Here is a 24,916-nt window from a genome sequence, read left to right as displayed (position 1 = left end):
TTACTCTGGGGTAGCACAGAGCCTTCAGCATGTCAGCAGAGTTAAGGCCCAGCAGATAAGCAATCTTAAATGATTAAGGTTTATTAATATGACTTTGTTGATCTCTGTGGGGAAATAAGTCCTCTCCATCCTAACTACGTGGGAGCAGTGGGAAGCCACAGTGCATTACCCAGGGTAAGACATTCTTTTATGGCAGGACTATTAACCTAACAATAATTGTTTTGACATTGTTAAATTTGTCATCAAGGAAAATAAAACCTTCAATGTTAATGAAATGTCATCATTTTGAACTTATCCGCATCCAGAATAAATGTAATACTCACCCTCATTGCCATCTGGCTCAGCTTGCTCCTCACGCTGCTTCTGCTTGAACTTCATGTTACCATGGTGAAGCACAGCACCTGTCAGCTTATAGATGTACATCTTCTCATCATTGGTGAAGCCCAGGATATCAATGGCTGTCTGCATTTACAACAGGTAGTGACATTTAATAAAAAAATCTAAATTAGACATCGTATTTCACAGGATACCTACAGTTAAATACTCAAAAGAAAATAGATGAAAAAAATGCTGTTTGGATGTTAAAGTGAAGATCACTAACATCAGTAGCAAGCAACTCTTCTTTGTCATCAATGCTAGCCACACTGATCTGACCCTGGCTGCACATGGGGAAATCATATGGGTTGGTGGTGATGAGCGTCATTTCTATAAATTTGGAAAGATTGAAGGGATTATTAAGTGGAATGTTAAAGCAATTAACTACTTGGTTTGTAGTCATTTTCTACTTGCTGTTATTCAGCTTACCAATCAGCTCAGGTTTGTGGTTGGTCATCATCTGGTAGAAGATGTGGTAGCCTCTCTCATCTGGAAGCTGGAATGTCACTCTGGACTTCTCCAGCAGATCTGTAAGTGTTATTCATGTTTAAAACTCTACCTAACCAATATTGTAATAATTTATACAACAGTGGATTGTGATCAAGCAATCTGATTGGCCGAGATCTATGTGTTATTTACGATAACATCACAGTTACTGTATCACTTCACCTCTATTCTGCTTGTAATGGCTGATTTCACCAACAGCCGATGTCAGCGGTTGTCATCAAGTGACTGTGTCAACAATGGATATGTATCAAATTATCAATTTTGGTTTAATGTTGATTTACCCTAATTTTTGATGGATTCGCTTCAGTTGGAGAAGACCAGTTAATAAAACTATAATGTGATAACGATCCTACACACTCACTTTCTCTATCTACACAATGGACATCAGTGTAATGATTAAGATTTACCAAAGCAATTATTTCATTAAATGAAGCAACGTAGTTTGCATTTTTTACTAATGTTGTCATTAAATACATGTTTACTCTTATTAATTTTAATAATCACAGAAAATTGAATCAGTTGATCTGGACACAATGTTTATTGAGAGAGAAACGTTTCATTATTTATCTAAGTGACCTCTTAAATCTCAACTGATTGAAGGTATCTCTACCCTTATAAGACTGAAGGGATTAAGTGGAATGATAAAGCAATTAATAACTTGGTTTGTAGTTTTCAGTTGAGACTGAAGAGGTCACTTAGATAAGTGATGTAACATTTCTCTCTCAATAAACATTGTGTCCAGATCAACTGATTCAGCTTTCTATGATTTTCTTACCTACAAACCTTCTTACCTACCTTTTCTTACCTACTGAACATGCATAATAGTCATTTTAATAATGTATGTTATTTGTTAAATTGCAAGTAGTGATATTATTGTCTAGTGATATTTTTCCCACTGCATTGCTTGAACCATGTTGCATTGCAATTTCTGCGACTTGTGGTGGAGCTACTTTTTTAGTGGAATAAATTGCCCATAGCACCTAAAACGATATTGCTGGGTTTATGTTATTAACTGTGTTGAACAGTTGTGAAAATAAAATATAACACTTAATGTTGTGTGTTATTGCAATAAAATCATGGCTGTGATAACTGTGCAGTACCATCCCTCGGTTTTTGCCTGCAAGCAAATCACAGCCCATGATGTTATTCAAGGTCACAAACTCTGTCTTATATTCTATTGTTTAAGTTTAGCACATATGATTGATACTTACAAGTCTCAATACCAGAAGTGCCGAAATGGATTCTGATGAATTTACCCTGTTAGGGAAAGGATAATTTTTAGCATCCCACTACAGAAGCATTATACAATCCAGAACATTCAATATACATTTATGGTTATCCACACTTACAAAGCGAGAGGAGTTGTCATTCCTCACATTCTTGGCATTACCGTAAGCCTCCAGCAAGGGATTGGCTGCAATAATCTGATCCTCCAGTGAGCCCTACAAGTGGAGTTTTACATATAATGTTGATGTCAGCACATATTTAACTCCAGGAATGTTTCTAATTTGTTTGAAAAGTACTTGAGAATATATACCTGCATCTTCCCAGAAGTTTGGACCTTCTTCTTGTCTCCACCCACAGAGATTGTGGCAAAGTACTGAATGACACACTTAGTGTTCACAGTCTTTCCAGCACCAAATTCTCCACTGGGTAAAGATTTATAAATACACAGATTAATAGAATTTACTCAATGTCTTTGATCATGTTGGTATTATAGAGGGTCAACAAATGTGAAACGTACGTGATCAAGATAGACTGGTTCTCCCTGTCTGTTAAAGGAAAAGGAAATAAATGTGTTTTTTATTTATGTAGAAGAAATTCATTGCAATGTCAATTAATATATTTTTATGACTAGGACGTACCAGTGAGCATGTTCTGATAGGCATTGTCAGAGACAGAGAAGATATGGGGTGGAGCCTCCATACGTTTTTTGCCTCTGTAGGCAGCAACAACCTCAGAATCATACACTGGGAGCCACTTGTAGGGGTTCACGGTGGCACAGAAGAGCCCAGAGTAGGTCTAAGAGAGATGAGAGACAGATGAACATTTATCACATGCTGTCCATGGGTCCTAGATGAATATTGTTCTTTAGCCAGTACGCTTTCTCACGTAAATCATCTATGCGGCATAACGCTCTGAGGTTATACAGCACAGAGGCTTCATTGAAATGGGTCATCATGGCCATGTCCTCAATTTTGTCGAACTTGGGAGGGTTCATTGGGGTCACATCATCCTCCTTAACTGTTTTCTCCTAAAGCATGTGTAGCCGGGTGGTAAATCTGTTAAATATGTTAAATTATTTTCCACTTAAATTTAGTATAGTTTAACTGTTAATATATGTAATTGTTACACTTTCAAGCCATGTAAAATGTAATTTGATGTATTTAAATTGTGAAGCAGATTGTGAGTGTATTTTTATAGTTTTGGTTGTCATTGCATGTTTTGACCAGTAAGTGGCAGTGTTGCGGACTTTTATTGTAACTCCGTGCAAGTTATCCAAGTGCATCTTGGGTACTCTTTCTGCAAGTTATCCAAGTGCATCTTGGGTATTCTTTCTTTTTTCTTGTGTGAACCACCTGAAGATTGCGGTGTGACGGTGATCTGACTCCGTAGTAAGTAGGTGTAAATATCTTGTGAAATATACCTGTAACATTATTCCAAACAATATTGTATGTCGGTAATTGGACATGATGGTTTGATTTAGACGCTACTGGAGTTGATGTTCGGTGATTTTGGGCGCAAGCCGTCGACCACTGTTCGCCATTGCAGGCATGACAAGGTAATGTTGGCGTGCATAAAGCCACACCATGCCATTGTATTTGGGTAGTAAGGGAAATGTAAAGGTTTTATATGCATTTTAATTCTGTTTAAAGGTAACTGACAGTGAGAAGTTGCGCAATCTTCAGGAAGTTCCACATGTCTTTGTTAAACCCTGTTTAACATACATAGTCCACTGCCGTATTTTGCACCGTATTTTGTATCTTGTATTTTCCTTTTATAATCTTTTCTGTTAAACTTGCCACATCTGTGAACATTTATGAGCTGTTTGCTCGAAAGACACAGGAATTTATGCACTCAGTAAAATGATCTGCATTCGAAGGTTCAAACAATAAAATTGAAGCTACAAGAACCCCGGAAGTAATTGTGTCCTGTGTGGTATCTAATTCCACGGGCTACATAATTTTGGTACCAGGAGTGGGTTGTAGCTAAAACATTTTTTTTTTTAAATTGGCAACAGAGTGGCTTATTTTTACTTAAAAAAATAAATAAAAAATACGGCAGTGGTGAAGATTGCTGATGACGTCCGTTGGTGTTGAGTCTGAAGCCATCCTGCTGTGGAGGTGGTGACCAGCGAGAGACGACGTGAGGGGCTCTACGAGGTTCTGGTGCTTCCTGTTTCACACGACTCAGCCGTACCAGCGCAGAGGACTCCAGTGCTAACTTCAGCTACAAAGACCTAGATCCAGCAAGGCTCCAAGTTAAAGACTGTCCTTGTAGTATCCTTGAACCAGGTTTTGAACTAAATATCCTCATTTATACTGGACTGAGTAAAGATTAATATATCATTATGTCTAGTGATTCTGGTGATGAAGGGAGTTCACGTAATGATAATGGCCACACCTCAGGTGGCATAACGGGTATACACTCACTGGCCACTTTATTAGGTACCCCTTGCTAGTACCGGGTTGGACCCCCTTTTGCCTTCAGAACTGCCTTAATCCTTTGTGGCATAGATTCAACAAGGTACTGGAAACATTCCTCAGAGAGTTCGGTCCATATTGACATGATAGCATCACGCAGTTGCTGCAGATTTGTCGGCTGCACATCCATGATGCGAATCTCCCAGTCCACCACATCCCAAAGGTGCTCTATTGGATTGAGATCTGGTGACTGTGGAGGCCATTTGAGTACAGTGAACTCATTGTCATGTTCAAGAAACCAGTCTGAGATGATTCGAGATTTATGACATGGCGCGTTATCCTGCTGGAAGTAGCCATCAGAAGATGGGAACACTGTGGTCATAAAGGGATGGACATGGTCAGCAACAATACTCAGGTAGGCTTTGGCGTTGACACGATGCTCAATTGGTACTAAGGGGCCCAAAGTGTGCCAAGAAAATGTCCCCCACACCATTACACAACCACCAACAGCCTGAACCGTTGATAAAAGGCAGGATGGATCCATGCTTTCATGTTGTTGACGCCAAATTCTGACCCTACCATCTGAATGTCGCAGCAGAAATCGAGACTCATCAGACCAGGCAACGTTTTTCCAATCTTCTGTTGTCCAATTTTGGTGAGCCTGTGCGAATTGTAGCCTCCGTTTCCTGTTCTTAGCTGACAGGAGTGGCACCCGGTGTGGTCTTCTGCTGCCGTAGCCCATCTGCCTCAAGGTTCGACGTGTTGTGCGTTCAGAGATGCTCTTCTGCATACTTCGGTTGTAATGAGTGGTTATTTGAGTTACTGTTGCCTTTCTGTCAACTCGAACCAGTCTGGCCATTCTCCTCTGACCTCCGGCATCAACAAGGCATTTTCGCCCACAGAACTGCCGCTCACTGGATATTTTCTCTTTTTCGGACCATTCTCTGTAAAGCCTAGAGATGGTTGTGCGTGAAAATCCCAGTAGATCAGCAGTTTCTGAAATACTCAGACCAGCCCGTCTGGCACCAACAACCATGCCACGTTCAAAGTCACTTAAATCACCTTTCTTCCCCATTCTGATGCTCGGTTTGAACTGCAGCAGATCGTCTTGACCATGTCTACATGCCTAAATGCATTGAGTTGCTGCCATGTGATTGGCTGATTAGAAATTTGCGTTAACGAGCAGTTGGACAGGTGTGCCTAATAAAGTGGCCGGTGAGTGTAGGTGAAGGTGCTACAGAAGAAATGCAGACCACCATGCAAGAGCTCGCCAGACTGCGAGATGAGCTCACCAGGTTAAATGGTGAAGCAAGGGCTCAGAGAGCAAGTGATAACAGTGCACCCACACGTTCATACATCTACGTTCCAAGAGAACGCCAGATCCAAGCATTTAGTGGGGAGTGTGGTACAGACAGGAGATCTGTCGAAGAGTTTATTGAAGAGGTTGAAAGGGTTTTAAGATACAGAGAGCAAACAACAGAAGAACAATGTGACTATATACTATCTCTATTGCGTGGCCCTGCATTAGAAGAGGTGAGACTATGCATGAGGGGTCAGTCAGTGGGGCCCAGTGATTTATACTCTTACCTGAGCAATGCATTTGGGGAAAAGCGCAGTTCCACACAGCTTTTGCAGACCTTTTACAACCGTAACCAAACTGATGGAGAAGACCTCCGTGACTACTCCCATGCACTATCCCAGATTTTGAGCTCTGTAGTGAAACAGTCCACAGATGTAATACCTAATGAGAAAACTGTGCTCAGAGACCGGTTTATTGAGGGTTTAAGAGAAGCAGCACTCAGGCGTGAACTCAGGAAAATGGTTAGGGACAAACCAGAGAGCAGTCTTCTAGATGTGAGGAACGAGGCCCTCCTGTGGGAGATGGAGGACAGCAGGTCTCATCGTCCCAGGGTCATAAAGAGCAACCAAGTTACATCAGAGGTTCCAGAAACCCAGTTCTCTACTATTAAAACAAACAATGACCAAGGTACTGCATTAAATGATGTTCGGAGAGCAGTAGCCCATCAGGAAAAACAGCTAGAAGAGTTAGGCAAAAAACTCACTGATCTAGCCTTTGCTGTAGGTGAACTGAGTAAGCGCAGCACTCAACAGACATTCCTAGAGCCCAAGCCACGACCTAGACCCCAGCCAAAGTTCACACCAGATGGTCAGCCTATCTGTTTCAAGTGTAGAGGCATAGGTCACATTGCAAGAAAATGCCCACAGGCCAGAGGGGGTCAAGGGGATGCAACACCTAGTTTTTTTGTAGTGCAGGAAAACTCGCACCCTCAGTTGTCATGAGCCACACAACTCGAGGGGAGGAAGCTGGCTCACCAAAAGAGACACCAGACAGAAGCAGGATCTTAGAGCGTACAGTCGGAGAATGTAAAACTGTTGAGGTGAAACTACGAGGTGTTACAGTGTCCTGCTTACTTGACACTGGTAGCCAGGTCAGTACAATTTCTGAGAGTTTTTTCAGGGAACACCTGTCAGTGAAAGGCGAAGACATTCACCCGGCATTTGAGTGGTTAAAGATCACTGCAGCTAATGGATTAGACATACCCTATATGGGCTATGTAGAAGCCATGGGTCTGACTATCCCAGAGCGAGGTTTTCTGATAGTTAAAGATTCTGAACACTCTTCCTCTGTTCCAGGTCTAATAGGGATGAACATTGTCAAAAAATGCAGAGAGCTAGCACACACTGAGTTTGACACCACACTGCAGGAGAGGTTTGACTCAAACTGGAGAGAGGCTTTTAATCATCTTCATGCAGTACATGCAACAGACAGACTCTCTTTCGCTAGGGTAGCTGGTAAGGATGTAGTTCATATACCTGCTTCATCTGCTGCTACAGTTATGGCTAGGGGACTCAGGACCGTGAAAGAGGATGGTTCTTTTTTGTTGCTGGAGTCTGTGGGTGTCCCCGTTCCTGGAGGTTTGGTTGTTGTGCCTACTTTGGTTTCATCGGGCAATCACATTTTTCCAGTCCGATTCATGAACATGTCTGATGAAGATATCTGGCTAGGGCCACGAACTAGGCTAGGGGTTTTGACTCAGGTAGACTGTGTGAAAAGTGATGAGCTTTGTGAGGTACAGTTCCAGAGAATCTCAGCAGACACTGAACAAGTGAGTATCAGTGAACACCCTGAAACACCGACAGATGTGCAGGAAATTCTCAGCAAGCTCAATTTTTGTGGTAGCCCAGAACAGCAAGCACAGCTGACTTTGTTACTGGAGAAGTACTCTTTTGTGTTTGCAACAGAAGATGAAGATCTAGGCCACACTGACAAAGTACAACATGAGATCCATCTGACAGATGACATACCTGTAACACAGCCATACAGACGAATCCCACCCACACAGTACAGTGAAGTCAGGGAACATATTGGCAAGCTGCTAAAAAAAGGGGTCATTCAAGAAAGCTCCAGTGCTTATGCTTCGCCCATAGTACTAGTGAGAAAGGCAGATGGTAGTCTGAGGCTATGTGTCGATTACAGGAAACTCAACTCAAAGACAAGACGTGATGCATTCCTGCTCCCGAGAATTGATGAGAGTTTTGATGCGCTGAGAGGGGCAAAGTTCTTTTCGACCATAGATCTGGCGAGCGGATACCACCAGGTAGCTATGCATGAGAGAGATCGGACTAAGACTGCATTTACTACACCGTTTGGTCTGTCTGAGTATGTGAGAATGCCTTTTGGTGTTTGTAACGGTCCAGCTACATTTCAGAGACTTATGCAAGTTACTATGAATGATCTCATTTTTCAGATACTCCTGGTCTACCTAGATGACATCTTGGTTTTTTCAGAGACATTTGAGCAGCATTTGGAGAGACTTGAGACTGTGTTTAAGAGACTGGCAGAGACGGGCCTTAAGGTGAAGTTGCAGAAGTGTGCTTTTCTACAACAGTCAGTAAAGTTTTTGGGTCATCAGGTGTCAGCAGAAGGTATAGGAACTGACCCCTCCAAGGTCTCTGCTGTTAAGAACTGGAAGGTCCCAACCACTGCCAAAGAGCTGCAGTCATTCTTGGGTTTCTGTAGTTACTTACTACAGGAGATTCATTCGAGGCTTCTCACAGATTGCCGGGCCACTGCATGACCTAGTCAACAAATGTTCAGGTGTGAAAAAAACAGGGAAAGTAGGTCACCAGTTTTGTAACATGTGGACACCAGAGTGTGACTCTTCCTTTGAGCAGTTAAAGGAAAAACTTACCTCTGCTCCCATTTTGGGTTTTGCCGACTTCACACAACCATTCGTAGTTGAGACAGATGCTAGTCAGCATGGATTAGGTGCTGTATTGTGTCAGCAGCAAGGTGACACCAGACGTGTCATAGCATATGCTAGCCACAGACTACGCCAGGCTGAGAAGAATGACCGTAATTATAGTAGCATGAAGTTGGAGTTGCTTGCCTTAAAATGGGCAGTTGCTGAAAAATTCAGGGGTTACTTGCTTGGTTCAAAGTTTGTTGTCCTGACTGATAACAATCCCCTCTGCCACCTCAAGACAGCCAAGTTAGGTGCTATAGAGCAGAGGTGGGTAGCCCTACTGTCTGTTTTTGATTTCGAGGTTAAGTACCGTCCTGGTTGCAGTAATGCTGCCGCAGATGCTCTCTCTAGGCAGGAGTTTGCAGGGGAGCCTGAAACAGACCCTGACTCGGATTTTGACAACTGTATCGCTGTGTGTAACCTGATTGAGCGAGGAACAGTTCTGGATCCTGGTCTTGTCTCTAGAGGTCTGGAGTGTTACAAAGTGAGACAGATCCGTGCTGGGGAGTCGAGGTCTGGTGAGACAGGTACTAAACAGGGCAACACCCCCACACTGCCAGGTTATACCACAGAGGAGCTGGTAGGTTTTCAGGCCGGTGACCCCACCCTAAAAGAGTTTAGGGCATTTTGGGATCGGGGGAGGAGGCCATGTCCCAGAGAGAGAGCAGCCCTGTCTAGTCAAGTGAAAAGATTGTTGAAACAATGGATATGCATACAACAATGAGAAGGGTTGTTGTACAGGGTTATCACAGACCCACGTCATGGAGAAGTGTGGCAGTTACTCGTGCCTAGTTGTTTGAGGGACCAAGTTCTAGAAAATGTACATAACAACATGGGACATCAGGGCATAGAGCGCACTGTAAACTTGCTAAGAGGGAGGTGTTTTTGGGTAGGGCTGTCGATCTTATTTTATAGGAAACCCTAAAATAAAATTCAACAAATCTCAGCCTGAACCATTAGTCTATGTTTAAGTGGAGCTTAAAACCTAATTCAAAGAATTTTATGAAAGATGTCTATGATCTCAAAAGCCATTGATTTTTTCACTTTTATGTATATTGGTTTAAAATATAAACTTTTACATGTAACATAAGGGAAGGTTTAAAGACGAAAAACAAGGTTTATTAAAAACTTGAAAAAAAAAACCTGGAGCTCCTTGATTTTCTTCGTTCATCAAGATCGTTCATCCTCAATCTTACTCAGAAGCTGGCTTGTCTCAAAGTCCTTCCTAAAGAATAAATTGAAGTTACATCAGTTGTAAGATTCTAATCCTAAAATGTATACTCTAAATATATTATAAAATCTTAGCCACAATTGTTATTTAAACAATTACTTCTTCAGTTTCTCGTCAGACTGCTGTTTGTCATTCTCAAGGTCCATGATAGATTCTTGAGCCAGTTTCAGATCACCCTCGAGCTTTCTCTTGGCTCTCTCAAGGTCCATGCGGAGTTTCTTCTCTTGCTCCAGAGAACCTTCAAGCTGCAAATTAACATATTTTTAATTAAATTTCAAGATCAGACACATCACTTTTAAAAATCTTAATTCCTAATTAAACTTTGAAAGTCTCACATCATCCACTTGCTGCTCAAGCTTGGTTTTGGATTTGGTCAAAGTATTGACTTTATCTTCTTCTGCCTGCAGATCATCAAGAGTCCGTTGATGTGCCTCTTGAAGGGCTTTCTTCTCCTTTGTCAGCTTAGCAATGCTTTCATCCTGAGAGGCCATCTCTTCAGTCAGGTTCTTCACCTACATATGCAAATCAAATCAAATCGAATTTATTAGACGGCTCAAGACACCTAACAAATAGATTATTATATTCTTATTGATACTGGTTGACATATTAGCAAAATAAATGGACACTCATGAACCTTGTTCTCGGTGGCATGTTTCTCCTTCTCCACTTTGGCCAAGGTAAGCTCCAGGTCATCAATGTCTTTCTTAAGCTCAGAGCATTCATCCTCCAACTTCCTCTTCTTGGCAGTCAGCTCAGCATTAATTTCCTCCTCATCCTCCAGCCTCTCGGTTGTGTCTTTGAGTTTAGCCTCCAGTTGGATCTTGCTCTTGATAAATCCTTCACATCTCTCCTCAGCATCTGACAGATTCTCTGATTCCTAGTTAACAAATAAGCATAAAAAAACAATAATAAAAAATAAATAAATATGGAGGATGTCAACATAAGCTCTGTTTAAATTCAGAAATAAAGCTGTCGATTGAATCTACTAACAGATGCCACTTGTAGCTGCAGGTCATTCTTCTCTTGCACAACAGAAACCATCTTCTCTTCCAGTTCTTTCTTCTTGGCCACAGCAGCAGCCAGGTCTGATTTCATTTTGTCATAGTTCTCCTTCATACTGGCAAGCTCCTTCTCAGTTTCAGCAGTCTTCAAAAGAGGCTTGATCTTGTAGTACACCTTCATCCGTGGCCAGTGTTTGACATTCATAAAAGAACGGACGTTGTACTGGAGGGTGTAAATGGCTTCCCTAAGGGATGAATATATTATTATTATGGACAACATAATTCTGAGACTGCATATTTCATGAATTTGTATTTTTGAATTTATTTCTTGGAACATACCTCCACTCCATCATTTTAGCAAACTCCTTTATCATTAGGTAAGCACGGCAGAGGGCCTGAGTCATGGTGACCAGAGAAGCAAGCTTCTCATCTTGCATCTCCTCAAGAGTACCCAGCAGACCAGCTTTGAAGAACACCTGAGGAGGGTAAAACAAATATCATATTCGACTGTTTTTCAGCTATGAATGGAATTCAATTTTATTGCTTCATCATAATGTGACAGTAATGTTTACCTTGGTATGTCCAAACTTGTACTGCTCGTGATCAACATCAATTGATCACCTGAGCCGCAGTCTGTGACATACTCATTTCCGACCTTTACTCTGGGGTAGCACAGAGCCTTCAGCATGTCAGCAGAGTTAAGGCCCAGCAGATAAGCAATCTTAAATGATTAAGGTTTATTAATATGACTTTGTTGATCTCTGTGGGGAAATAAGTCCTCTCCATCCTAACTACGTGGGAGCAGTGGGAAGCCACAGTGCATTACCCAGGGTAAGACATTCTTTTATGGCAGGACTATTAACCTAACAATAATTGTTTTGACATTGTTAAATTTGTCATCAAGGAAAATAAAACCTTCAATGTTAATGAAATGTCATCATTTTGAACTTATCCGCATCCAGAATAAATGTAATACTCACCCTCATTGCCATCTGGCTCAGCTTGCTCCTCACGCTGCTTCTGCTTGAACTTCATGTTACCATGGTGAAGCACAGCACCTGTCAGCTTATAGATGTACATCTTCTCATCATTGGTGAAGCCCAGGATATCAATGGCTGTCTGCATTTACAACAGGTAGTGACATTTAATAAAAAAATCTAAATTAGACATCGTATTTCACAGGATACCTACAGTTAAATACTCAAAAGAAAATAGATGAAAAAAATGCTGTTTGGATGTTAAAGTGAAGATCACTAACATCAGTAGCAAGCAACTCTTCTTTGTCATCAATGCTAGCCACACTGATCTGACCCTGGCTGCACATGGGGAAATCATATGGGTTGGTGGTGATGAGCGTCATTTCTATAAATTTGGAAAGATTGAAGGGATTATTAAGTGGAATGTTAAAGCAATTAACTACTTGGTTTGTAGTCATTTTCTACTTGCTGTTATTCAGCTTACCAATCAGCTCAGGTTTGTGGTTGGTCATCATCTGGTAGAAGATGTGGTAGCCTCTCTCATCTGGAAGCTGGAATGTCACTCTGGACTTCTCCAGCAGATCTGTAAGTGTTATTCATGTTTAAAACTCTACCTAACCAATATTGTAATAATTTATACAACAGTGGATTGTGATCAAGCAATCTGATTGGCCGAGATCTATGTGTTATTTACGATAACATCACAGTTACTGTATCACTTCACCTCTATTCTGCTTGTAATGGCTGATTTCACCAACAGCCGATGTCAGCGGTTGTCATCAAGTGACTGTGTCAACAATGGATATGTATCAAATTATCAATTTTGGTTTAATGTTGATTTACCCTAATTTTTGATGGATTCGCTTCAGTTGGAGAAGACCAGTTAATAAAACTATAATGTGATAACGATCCTACACACTCACTTTCTCTATCTACACAATGGACATCAGTGTAATGATTAAGATTTACCAAAGCAATTATTTCATTAAATGAAGCAACGTAGTTTGCATTTTTTACTAATGTTGTCATTAAATACATGTTTACTCTTATTAATTTTAATAATCACAGAAAATTGAATCAGTTGATCTGGACACAATGTTTATTGAGAGAGAAACGTTTCATTATTTATCTAAGTGACCTCTTAAATCTCAACTGATTGAAGGTATCTCTACCCTTATAAGACTGAAGGGATTAAGTGGAATGATAAAGCAATTAATAACTTGGTTTGTAGTTTTCAGTTGAGACTGAAGAGGTCACTTAGATAAGTGATGTAACATTTCTCTCTCAATAAACATTGTGTCCAGATCAACTGATTCAGCTTTCTATGATTTTCTTACCTACAAACCTTCTTACCTACCTTTTCTTACCTACTGAACATGCATAATAGTCATTTTAATAATGTATGTTATTTGTTAAATTGCAAGTAGTGATATTATTGTCTAGTGATATTTTTCCCACTGCATTGCTTGAACCATGTTGCATTGCAATTTCTGCGACTTGTGGTGGAGCTACTTTTTTAGTGGAATAAATTGCCCATAGCACCTAAAACGATATTGCTGGGTTTATGTTATTAACTGTGTTGAACAGTTGTGAAAATAAAATATAACACTTAATGTTGTGTGTTATTGCAATAAAATCATGGCTGTGATAACTGTGCAGTACCATCCCTCGGTTTTTGCCTGCAAGCAAATCACAGCCCATGATGTTATTCAAGGTCACAAACTCTGTCTTATATTCTATTGTTTAAGTTTAGCACATATGATTGATACTTACAAGTCTCAATACCAGAAGTGCCGAAATGGATTCTGATGAATTTACCCTGTTAGGGAAAGGATAATTTTTAGCATCCCACTACAGAAGCATTATACAATCCAGAACATTCAATATACATTTATGGTTATCCACACTTACAAAGCGAGAGGAGTTGTCATTCCTCACATTCTTGGCATTACCGTAAGCCTCCAGCAAGGGATTGGCTGCAATAATCTGATCCTCCAGTGAGCCCTACAAGTGGAGTTTTACATATAATGTTGATGTCAGCACATATTTAACTCCAGGAATGTTTCTAATTTGTTTGAAAAGTACTTGAGAATATATACCTGCATCTTCCCAGAAGTTTGGACCTTCTTCTTGTCTCCACCCACAGAGATTGTGGCAAAGTACTGAATGACACACTTAGTGTTCACAGTCTTTCCAGCACCAAATTCTCCACTGGGTAAAGATTTATAAATACACAGATTAATAGAATTTACTCAATGTCTTTGATCATGTTGGTATTATAGAGGGTCAACAAATGTGAAACGTACGTGATCAAGATAGACTGGTTCTCCCTGTCTGTTAAAGGAAAAGGAAATAAATGTGTTTTTCATTTATGTAGAAGAAATTCATTGCAATGTCAATTAATATATTTTTATGACTAGGACGTACCAGTGAGCATGTTCTGATAGGCATTGTCAGAGACAGAGAAGATATGGGGTGGAGCCTCCATACGTTTTTTGCCTCTGTAGGCAGCAACAACCTCAGAATCATACACTGGGAGCCACTTGTAGGGGTTCACGGTGGCACAGAAGAGCCCAGAGTAGGTCTAAGAGAGATGAGAGACAGATGAACATTTATCACATGCTGTCCATGGGTCCTAGATGAATATTGTTCTTTAGCCAGTACGCTTTCTCACGTAAATCATCTATGCGGCATAACGCTCTGAGGTTATACAGCACAGAGGCTTCATTGAAATGGGTCATCATGGCCATGTCCTCAATTTTGTCGAACTTGGGAGGGTTCATTGGGGTCACATCATCCTCCTTAACTGTTTTCTCCTAAAGCATGTGTAGCCGGGTGGTAAATCTGTTAAATATGTTAAATTATTTTCCACTTAAATTTAGTATAGTTTAACTGTTAATATATGTAATTGTTACACTTTCAAGCCATGTAAAATGTAATTTGATGTATTTAAATTGTGAAGCAGATTGTGAGTGTATTTTTATAGTTTTGGTTGTCATTGCATGTTTTGACCAGTAAGTGGCAGTGTTGCGGACTTTTATTGTAACTCCGTGCAAGTTATCCAAGTGCATCTTGGGTACTCTTTCTGCAAGTTATCCAAGTGCATCTTGGGTATTCTTTCTTTTTTCTTGTGTGAACCACCTGAAGATTGCGGTGTGACGGTGATCTGACTCCGTAGTAAGTAGGTGTAAATATCTTGTGAAATATACCTGTAACATTATTCCAAACAATATTGTATGTCGGTAATTGGACATGATGGTTTGATTTAGACGCTACTGGAGTTGATGTTCGGTGATTTTGGGCGCAAGCCGTCGACCACTGTTCGCCATTGCAGGCATGACAAGGTAATGTTGGCGTGCATAAAGCCACACCATGCCATTGTATTTGGGTAGTAAGGGAAATGTAAAGGTTTTATATGCATTTTAATTCTGTTTAAAGGTAACTGACAGTGAGAAGTTGCGCAATCTTCAGGAAGTTCCACATGTCTTTGTTAAACCCTGTTTAACATACATAGTCCACTGCCGTATTTTGCACCGTATTTTGTATCTTGTATTTTCCTTTTATAATCTTTTCTGTTAAACTTGCCACATCTGTGAACATTTATGAGCTGTTTGCTCGAAAGACACAGGAATTTATGCACTCAGTAAAATGATCTGCATTCGAAGGTTCAAACAATAAAATTGAAGCTACAAGAACCCCGGAAGTAATTGTGTCCTGTGTGGTATCTAATTCCACGGGCTACATAATTTTGGTACCAGGAGTGGGTTGTAGCTAAAACATTTTTTTTTTTAAATTGGCAACAGAGTGGCTTATTTTTACTTAAAAAAATAAATAAAAAATACGGCAGTGGTGAAGATTGCTGATGACGTCCGTTGGTGTTGAGTCTGAAGCCATCCTGCTGTGGAGGTGGTGACCAGCGAGAGACGACGTGAGGGGCTCTACGAGGTTCTGGTGCTTCCTGTTTCACACGACTCAGCCGTACCAGCGCAGAGGACTCCAGTGCTAACTTCAGCTACAAAGACCTAGATCCAGCAAGGCTCCAAGTTAAAGACTGTCCTTGTAGTATCCTTGAACCAGGTTTTGAACTAAATATCCTCATTTATACTGGACTGAGTAAAGATTAATATATCATTATGTCTAGTGATTCTGGTGATGAAGGGAGTTCACGTAATGATAATGGCCACACCTCAGGTGGCATAACGGGTATACACTCACTGGCCACTTTATTAGGTACCCCTTGCTAGTACCGGGTTGGACCCCCTTTTGCCTTCAGAACTGCCTTAATCCTTTGTGGCATAGATTCAACAAGGTACTGGAAACATTCCTCAGAGAGTTCGGTCCATATTGACATGATAGCATCACGCAGTTGCTGCAGATTTGTCGGCTGCACATCCATGATGCGAATCTCCCAGTCCACCACATCCCAAAGGTGCTCTATTGGATTGAGATCTGGTGACTGTGGAGGCCATTTGAGTACAGTGAACTCATTGTCATGTTCAAGAAACCAGTCTGAGATGATTCGAGATTTATGACATGGCGCGTTATCCTGCTGGAAGTAGCCATCAGAAGATGGGAACACTGTGGTCATAAAGGGATGGACATGGTCAGCAACAATACTCAGGTAGGCTTTGGCGTTGACACGATGCTCAATTGGTACTAAGGGGCCCAAAGTGTGCCAAGAAAATGTCCCCCACACCATTACACAACCACCAACAGCCTGAACCGTTGATAAAAGGCAGGATGGATCCATGCTTTCATGTTGTTGACGCCAAATTCTGACCCTACCATCTGAATGTCGCAGCAGAAATCGAGACTCATCAGACCAGGCAACGTTTTTCCAATCTTCTGTTGTCCAATTTTGGTGAGCCTGTGCGAATTGTAGCCTCAGTTTCCTGTTCTTAGCTGACAGGAGTGGCACCCGGTGTGGTCTTCTGCTGCCGTAGCCCATCTGCCTCAAGGTTCGACGTGTTGTGCGTTCAGAGATGCTCTTCTGCATACTTCGGTTGTAATGAGTGGTTATTTGAGTTACTGTTGCCTTTCTGTCAACTCGAACCAGTCTGGCCATTCTCCTCTGACCTCCGGCATCAACAAGGCATTTTCGCCCACAGAACTGCCGCTCACTGGATATTTTCTCTTTTTCGGACCATTCTCTGTAAAGCCTAGAGATGGTTGTGCGTGAAAATCCCAGTAGATCAGCAGTTTCTGAAATACTCAGACCAGCCCGTCTGGCACCAACAACCATGCCACGTTCAAAGTCACTTAAATCACCTTTCTTCCCCATTCTGATGCTCGGTTTGAACTGCAGCAGATCGTCTTGACCATGTCTACATGCCTAAATGCATTGAGTTGCTGCCATGTGATTGGCTGATTAGAAATTTGCGTTAACGAGCAGTTGGACAGGTGTGCCTAATAAAGTGGCCGGTGAGTGTAGGTGAAGGTGCTACAGAAGAAATGCAGACCACCATGCAAGAGCTCGCCAGACTGCGAGATGAGCTCACCAGGTTAAATGGTGAAGCAAGGGCTCAGAGAGCAAGTGATAACAGTGCACCCACACGTTCATACATCTACGTTCCAAGAGAACGCCAGATCCAAGCATTTAGTGGGGAGTGTGGTACAGACAGGAGATCTGTCGAAGAGTTTATTGAAGAGGTTGAAAGGGTTTTAAGATACAGAGAGCAAACAACAGAAGAACAATGTGACTATATACTATCTCTATTGCGTGGCCCTGCATTAGAAGAGGTGAGACTATGCATGAGGGGTCAGTCAGTGGGACCCAGTGATTTATACTCTTACCTGAGCAATGCATTTGGGGAAAAGCGCAGTTCCACACAGCTTTTGCAGACCTTTTACAACCGTAACCAAACTGATGGAGAAGACCTCCGTGACTACTCCCATGCACTATCCCAGATTTTGAGCTCTGTAGTGAAACAGTCCACAGATGTAATACCTAATGAGAAAACTGTGCTCAGAGACCGGTTTATTGAGGGTTTAAGAGAAGCAGCACTCAGGCGTGAACTCAGGAAAATGGTTAGGGACAAACCAGAGAGCAGTCTTCTAGATGTGAGGAACGAGGCCCTCCTGTGGGAGATGGAGGACAGCAGGTCTCATCGTCCCAGGGTCATAAAGAGCAACCAAGTTACATCAGAGGTTCCAGAAACCCAGTTCTCTACTATTAAAACAAACAATGACCAAGGTACTGCATTAAATGATGTTCGGAGAGCAGTAGCCCATCAGGAAAAACAGCTAGAAGAGTTAGGCAAAAAACTCACTGATCTAGCCTTTGCTGTAGGTGAACTGAGTAAGCGCAGCACTCAACAGACATTCCTAGAGCCCAAGCCACGACCTAGACCCCAGCCAAAGTTCACACCAGATGGTCAGCCTATCTGTTTCAAGTGTAGAGGCATAGGTCACATTGCAAGAAAATGCCCACAGGCCAGAGGGGGTCAAGGGGATGCAACACCTAGTTTTTTTGTAGTGCAGGAAAACTCGCACCCTCAGTTGTCATGAGCCACACAACTCGAGGGGAGGAAGCTGGCTCACCAAAAGAGACACCAGACAGAAGCAGGATCTTAGAGCGTACAGTCGGAGAATGTAAAACTGTTGAGGTGAAACTACGAGGTGTTACAGTGTCCTGCTTACTTGACACTGGTAGCCAGGTCAGTACAATTTCTGAGAGTTTTTTCAGGGAACACCTGTCAGTGAAAGGCGAAGACATTCACCCGGCATTTGAGTGGTTAAAGATCACTGCAGCTAATTGATTAGACATACCCTATATGGGCTATGTGGAGCTTGATGTAGAAGCCATGGGTCTGACTATCCCAGAGCGAGGTTTTCTGATAGTTAAAGATTCTGAACACTCTTCCTCTGTTCCAGGTCTAATAGGGATGAACATTGTCAAAAAATGCAGAGAGCTAGCACACACTGAGTTTGACACCACACTGCAGGAGAGGTTTGACTCAAACTGGAGAGAGGCTTTTAATCATCTTCATGCAGTACATGCAACAGACAGACTCTCTTTCGCTAGGGTAGCTGGTAAGGATGTAGTTCATATACCTGCTTCATCTGCTGCTACAGTTATGGCTAGGGGACTCAGGACCGTGAAAGAGGATGGTTCTTTTTTGTTGCTGGAGTCTGTGGGTGTCCCCGTTCCTGGAGGTTTGGTTGTTGTGCCTACTTTGGTTTCATCGGGCAATCACATTTTTCCAGTCCGATTCATGAACATGTCTGATGAAGATATCTGGCTAGGGCCACGAACTAGGCTAGGGGTTTTGACTCAGGTAGACTGTGTGAAAAGTGATGAGCTTTGTGAGGTACAGTTCCAGAGAATCTCAGCAGACACTGAACAAGTGAGTATCAGTGAACACCCTGAAACACCGACAGATGTGCAGGAAATTCTCAGCAAGCTCAATTTTTGTGGTAGCCCAGAACAGCAAGCACAGCTGACTTTGTTACTGGAGAAGTACTCTTTTGTGTTTGCAACAGAAGATGAAGATCTAGGCCACACTGACAAAGTACAACATGAGATCCATCTGACAGATGACATACCTGTAACACAGCCATACAGACGAATCCCACCCACACAGTACAGTGAAGTCAGGGAACATATTGGCAAGCTGCTAAAAAAAGGGGTCATTCAAGAAAGCTCCAGTGCTTATGCTTCGCCCATAGTACTAGTGAGAAAGGCAGATGGTAGTCTGAGGCTATGTGTCGATTACAGGAAACTCAACTCAAAGACAAGACGTGATGCATTCCTGCTCCCGAGAATTGATGAGAGTTTTGATGCGCTGAGAGGGGCAAAGTTCTTTTCGACCATAGATCTGGCGAGCGGATACCACCAGGTAGCTATGCATGAGAGAGATCGGACTAAGACTGCATTTACTACACCGTTTGGTCTGTCTGAGTATGTGAGAATGCCTTTTGGTGTTTGTAACGGTCCAGCTACATTTCAGAGACTTATGCAAGTTACTATGAATGATCTCATTTTTCAGATACTCCTGGTCTACCTAGATGACATCTTGGTTTTTTCAGAGACATTTGAGCAGCATTTGGAGAGACTTGAGACTGTGTTTAAGAGACTGGCAGAGACGGGCCTTAAGGTGAAGTTGCAGAAGTGTGCTTTTCTACAACAGTCAGTAAAGTTTTTGGGTCATCAGGTGTCAGCAGAAGGTATAGGAACTGACCCCTCCAAGGTCTCTGCTGTTAAGAACTGGAAGGTCCCAACCACTGCCAAAGAGCTGCAGTCATTCTTGGGTTTCTGTAGTTACTTACTACAGGAGATTCATTCGAGGCTTCTCACAGATTGCCGGGCCACTGCATGACCTAGTCAACAAATGTTCAGGTGTGAAAAAAACAGGGAAAGTAGGTCACCAGTTTTGTAACATGTGGACACCAGAGTGTGACTCTTCCTTTGAGCAGTTAAAGGAAAAACTTACCTCTGCTCCCATTTTGGGTTTTGCCGACTTCACACAACCATTCGTAGTTGAGACAGATGCTAGTCAGCATGGATTAGGTGCTGTATTGTGTCAGCAGCAAGGTGACACCAGACGTGTCATAGCATATGCTAGCCGCAGACTACGCCAGGCTGAGAAGAATGACCGTAATTATAGTAGCATGAAGTTGGAGTTGCTTGCCTTAAAATGGGCAGTTGCTGAAAAATTCAGGGGTTACTTGCTTGGTTCAAAGTTTGTTGTCCTGACTGATAACAATCCCCTCTGCCACCTCAAGACAGCCAAGTTAGGTGCTATAGAGCAGAGGTGGGTAGCCCTACTGTCTGTTTTTGATTTCGAGGTTAAGTACCGTCCTGGTTGCAGTAATGCTGCCGCAGATGCTCTCTCTAGGCAGGAGTTTGCAGGGGAGCCTGAAACAGACCCTGACTCGGATTTTGACAACTGTATCGCTGTGTGTAACCTGATTGAGCGAGGAACAGTTCTGGATCCTGGTCTTGTCTCTAGAGGTCTGGAGTGTTACAAAGTGAGACAGATCCGTGCTGGGGAGTCGAGGTCTGGTGAGACAGGTACTAAACAGGGCAACACCCCCACACTGCCAGGTTATACCACAGAGGAGCTGGTAGGTTTTCAGGCCGGTGACCCCACCCTAAAAGAGTTTAGGGCATTTTGGGATCGGGGGAGGAGGCCATGTCCCAGAGAGAGAGCAGCCCTGTCTAGTCAAGTGAAAAGATTGTTGAAACAATGGATATGCATACAACAACGAGAAGGGTTGTTGTACAGGGTTATCACAGACCCACGTCATGGAGAAGTGTGGCAGTTACTCGTGCCTAGTTGTTTGAGGGACCAAGTTCTAGAAAATGTACATAACAACATGGGACATCAGGGCATAGAGCGCACTGTAAACTTGCTAAGAGGGAGGTGTTTTTGGGTAGGGCTATGTGAGGATGTTGAAAGCTGGGTTAAAACTGCGAGCGGTGCATTTTGACCAAGATGCCTCAGCCAAAAATCCATGCTCCAGTTCAGGCATTCCTGGCCTCCCGACCTCTAGAAGTGGTGGCTGTTGATTTTACAGTGTTGGAGGCAGCTTCAGATGGCCGTGAAAATGTCCTTGTTGTGACCGATGTGTTTACAAAGTTCACACAAGCGTATGCTACCAAAGACCAGAAGGCTGACACTACAGCTAAAGTTTTGCTCAGGGAGTGGTTCATGAAATATGGGGTCCCAGAGAGACTGCACTCAGACCAAGGTCGAAATTTCGAGAGTGAAATTATAGCAGAGCTGTGAAAACTCTATGGGGTTAAAAAGACACGGGCCACAGGTAAATGGTCAGTGTGAAAGATACAATCGCACACTCCATGACTTGTTAAGGACACTCCCACCAGAGAAAAAAAAGCGTTGGCCAGAGCATCTGTCTGAAGTAGTATATGCCTATAATGTCACTCCTCATTCCACCACAGGGTACTCGCCTTATTATTTGCTTTTCGGGGTACAGCCACATCTCCCAGTAGATGCTTTATTAGGGCGTGAGTGTGTGTCAGACAGGAAACAGGATTGGTTGTCTGTTCATCAGGAGAGACTCAGACAGGCACACGAGAGAGCCAGAGAGTACTCAGAGCAGAAGGCAGCTGAGAGGATCTCACTGCAAAATGAGAAGGTGTATTGTCCTCCTGTTGACATTGGTCAGTTGGTTTTCCTACGTCACAGACCCCCAGGTAGACATAAGATTCAGGCCACATGGACCTCAACAGTCTACAAGGTAGTTGACATCCAGGGTACCACACACACCGTTGGCCCTTTTGAGGGAGGTCCCATTAAAAGAGTTCATAGGTCAGAGTTGCGACCTTGTGCAAAACCAGTTTCCAAACCAAGAACTAGAACTAGGTTACAGACCACTACACAGCCTGTAGCTGAGGATGAGCCTGAGTCACCCGAGGCTGATTTTGTTATTGTTGAGGAAGTCATCCCTCGCCGGCTTGTGCAAGTACCTAACCTGCCTCTTGCAGCAGAAAGTGTTAGTTTACATGTGACAGCACCCACAGATGAGAGTGACGGTGAAGGACCTGAGGAAGGTTATTCAGATATGAGAAATTGTGGCACAGAAACAGAATGTGTTAATGATGTGCATCCAGACGTTAGCGACAGTGACTTGCCCATTATTGAAAATAGGGACAGGCCCGCACTAACAGATGATGCTGGTGGAGCAGGACGTAGAACCTATGCACCTAAACCTGCCATTAGGAAAAGCAAGCGGGAAATGGCTGGATCTCATTCAAACCCATTTCATCTGCCAAAGTCAGCCTGTAATGCAGTCTCAGTCAGCACAGACATGGTCTCTAAGGTTTTGACAAGCCTGGGTGCTGCTTTCTTTGAAAAGGACTTGCAGGGAGTATTTGAGTCAGTTCATGTTTCATAGTCACCGAGGACGTTGACTATATTTGCAGGGGAGTATGTAGCCGGGTGGTAAATCTGTTAAATATGTTAAATGATTTTCCACTTAAATTTAGTATAGTTTAACTGTTAATATATGTAACTGTTACACTGTCAAGCCATGTAAAATGTCATTTGATGTATTTAAATTGTGAAGCAGATTGTGAGTGTATTTTTATAGTTTTGGTTGTCATTGCATGTTTTGACCAGTAAGTGGCAGTGTTGCGGACTTTTATTGTAACTCCGTGCAAGTTATCCAAGTGCATCTTGGGTACTCTTTCTGCAAGTTATCCAAGTGCATCTTGGGTATTCTTTCTTTTTTCTTGTGTGAACCACCTGAAGATTGCGGTGTGACGGTGCTCTGACTCCGTAGTAAGTAGGTGTAAATATCTTGTGAAATATACCTGTAACATTATTCCAAACAATATTGTATGTCGGTAATTTGACACGATGGTTTGATTTAGGCGCTACTGGAGTTGATGTTCGGTGATTTTGGGCGCAAGCCGTCGACCACTGTTCGCCATTGCAGGCATGACAAGGTAATGTTGGCGTGCATAAAGCCACACCATGCCATTGTATTTGGGTAGTAAGAGAAATGTAAAGGTTTTATATGCATTTTAATTCTGTTTAAAGGTAACTGACAGAATGAGAAGTTGCGCAATCTTCAGGAAGTTCCACGTCTTTGTTAAACCCTGTTTAACATACATAGTCCACTGCCGTATTTTGCACCATATTTTGTATTTTGTATCTTGTATTTTCCTTTTATAATCTTTTCTGTTAAACTTGCCACATCTGTGAACATTTATGAGCTGTTTGCTCGAAAGACACAGGAATTTATGCACTCAGTAAAATGATCTGCATTCGAAGGTTCAAACAATAAAATTAAAGCTACAAGAACCCCGGAAGTAATTGTGTCCTGTGTGGTATCTAATTCCACGGGCTACACATGGAAAGAGAGTTTGTTTGTCTTGAAAAAGTTCTGCAAGTATTATTCTAACTAATTCTTTCAAATGAACTTTCACCTACCTCCTGGGTGTCAAGCACTTTAACGGTGACTTTGCTACCGTCTTTCTTCAGGATTGGACATTTGAGGTACAGCTCCTTAACATCAGTCACATATGCAGCAGTTTTGGCATCAAAAGGTTTGTTTTGAGCCTCAAGCCTCTCTTTCTCAGGCTTACGGAGATAAATGGCAGCCTTGCCATAAAGGGCTATCTCCACGTCCGTACTCATGGTGGTAGTTTTCTGTAGACAGACCATTGAAATGAATTCCTCTCCTGTTTCATAAATATTTGTTTTTGCTTTGTATTCTAGACATGGCAAAGGGATTCAGTGAATTATGACATTTGTGTACCTCACCTTTTTCTTCTACCCAATCACTGAGAAATTTTACCCAAGTGTCGACCCTAAACGTGAACAATCATTTGCGATCATTTAGATTTTAAGTAATATAGTAATTGTCCATACCAAATAAAAGTTAATATACACACATGCCACAATTATTTATTAATTAGATTTCACAATTATTTATTTGAATTTGCTCTTTCTAAATGATCAAATATGACAGCGTTAATATACAAAATTGTATTATTTTCATCTTTTTTAAACACTGTCATTGGATTATCTAAACCATGTATTTTAGTAATGACTTCTTAATTCAAGCAATCAAACACCTCACATCAGACTTTGGTTATATCATTTTAAGAAACAGTCTGAATCAACGTTCTTTTCTAATGCAACTAAAGCCATTGGTCTGACTTACTACAGGTTGGAAGAGTCTGAAATCCCCTGAAGCCTCTTCATCTCACGATGAGCCCCCTTATATCAAGGTCAATCTGCCAAGCAAGCAGAGACTAAATATGGACATTTCTTTAAAAGGCTCTCATGTATTTGATTGTCTTTAAACTTTTCTGTTTCACACCCTGAAGAGTTGAAAATGTACCTTTCACATACACCCAGTGTGTGCTACAGTGAACCATTATTTAAAAAAATCATATATTTTATATAAACACTTTATCACATTATTTATAGCCACCTGA

General features: G+C 42.0%; 2 protein-coding genes and 1 pseudogene across 2 annotated transcripts; all 3 read right to left on the bottom strand.

Moving 5' to 3' along the window:
• LOC130121590 (myosin-2-like) lies at positions 1-3,103 on the bottom strand. The gene is made up of 10 exons (XM_056290433.1): positions 3,038-3,103; positions 2,748-2,904; positions 2,627-2,654; positions 2,420-2,531; positions 2,232-2,324; positions 2,094-2,139; positions 805-903; positions 602-705; positions 324-462; positions 1-5 (listed from the first exon to the last, which is right to left on the bottom strand). Exons 1-10 carry the CDS (start codon positions 3,101-3,103, stop codon positions 1-3), a joined length of 849 nt encoding a protein of 282 aa, XP_056146408.1.
• Positions 3,104-9,964: 6,861 nt separating this feature from the next.
• LOC130121589 (myosin heavy chain, fast skeletal muscle-like) lies at positions 9,965-11,674 on the bottom strand. Its single transcript, XM_056290432.1, has 7 exons — positions 11,648-11,674; positions 11,366-11,502; positions 11,016-11,271; positions 10,660-10,902; positions 10,361-10,537; positions 10,125-10,270; positions 9,965-10,019 (listed from the first exon to the last, which is right to left on the bottom strand). Exons 1-7 carry the CDS (start codon positions 11,672-11,674, stop codon positions 9,965-9,967), a joined length of 1,041 nt encoding a protein of 346 aa, XP_056146407.1.
• A 9-nt stretch (positions 11,675-11,683) lies between these two features.
• Positions 11,684-24,110, bottom strand: LOC130121588 (myosin-2-like; annotated as a pseudogene).
• Between the last annotated feature and the right edge of the window lie 806 nt (positions 24,111-24,916).

Source organism: Lampris incognitus, chromosome 12, assembly GCF_029633865.1.
Source record: "Lampris incognitus isolate fLamInc1 chromosome 12, fLamInc1.hap2, whole genome shotgun sequence".
NCBI lineage: Eukaryota > Metazoa > Chordata > Actinopteri > Lampriformes > Lampridae > Lampris > Lampris incognitus.
Note: the sequence above shows the minus strand (reverse complement) of the source record. Positions and strands in the feature narration are given on the sequence as shown.

Bases quoted from the DNA above. Each gene is read 5' to 3' on its own strand.
- LOC130121590 (XM_056290433.1), bottom strand. From the start codon at position 3,103: ATGAACCCTCCCAAGTTCGACAAAATTGAGGACATGGCCATGATGACC. The intron at 2,532-2,626 runs GTACGTTTCACA...ATCTTTACCCAG, and splicing joins AACCAGTCTATCTTGATCAC to TGGAGAATTTGGTGCTGGAA. The intron at 2,325-2,419 runs GTATATATTCTC...CTCCACTTGTAG, and splicing joins AAACTTCTGGGAAGATGCAG to GGCTCACTGGAGGATCAGAT.
- LOC130121589 (XM_056290432.1), bottom strand. From the start codon at position 11,674: ATGAGTATGTCACAGACTGCGGCTCAG. The intron at 10,903-11,015 runs GTTAGTAGATTC...TTTGTTAACTAG, and splicing joins TGCAGCTACAAGTGGCATCT to GAATCAGAGAATCTGTCAGA. The intron at 10,538-10,659 runs GTTCATGAGTGT...TTGCATATGTAG, and splicing joins AACATGCCACCGAGAACAAG to GTGAAGAACCTGACTGAAGA.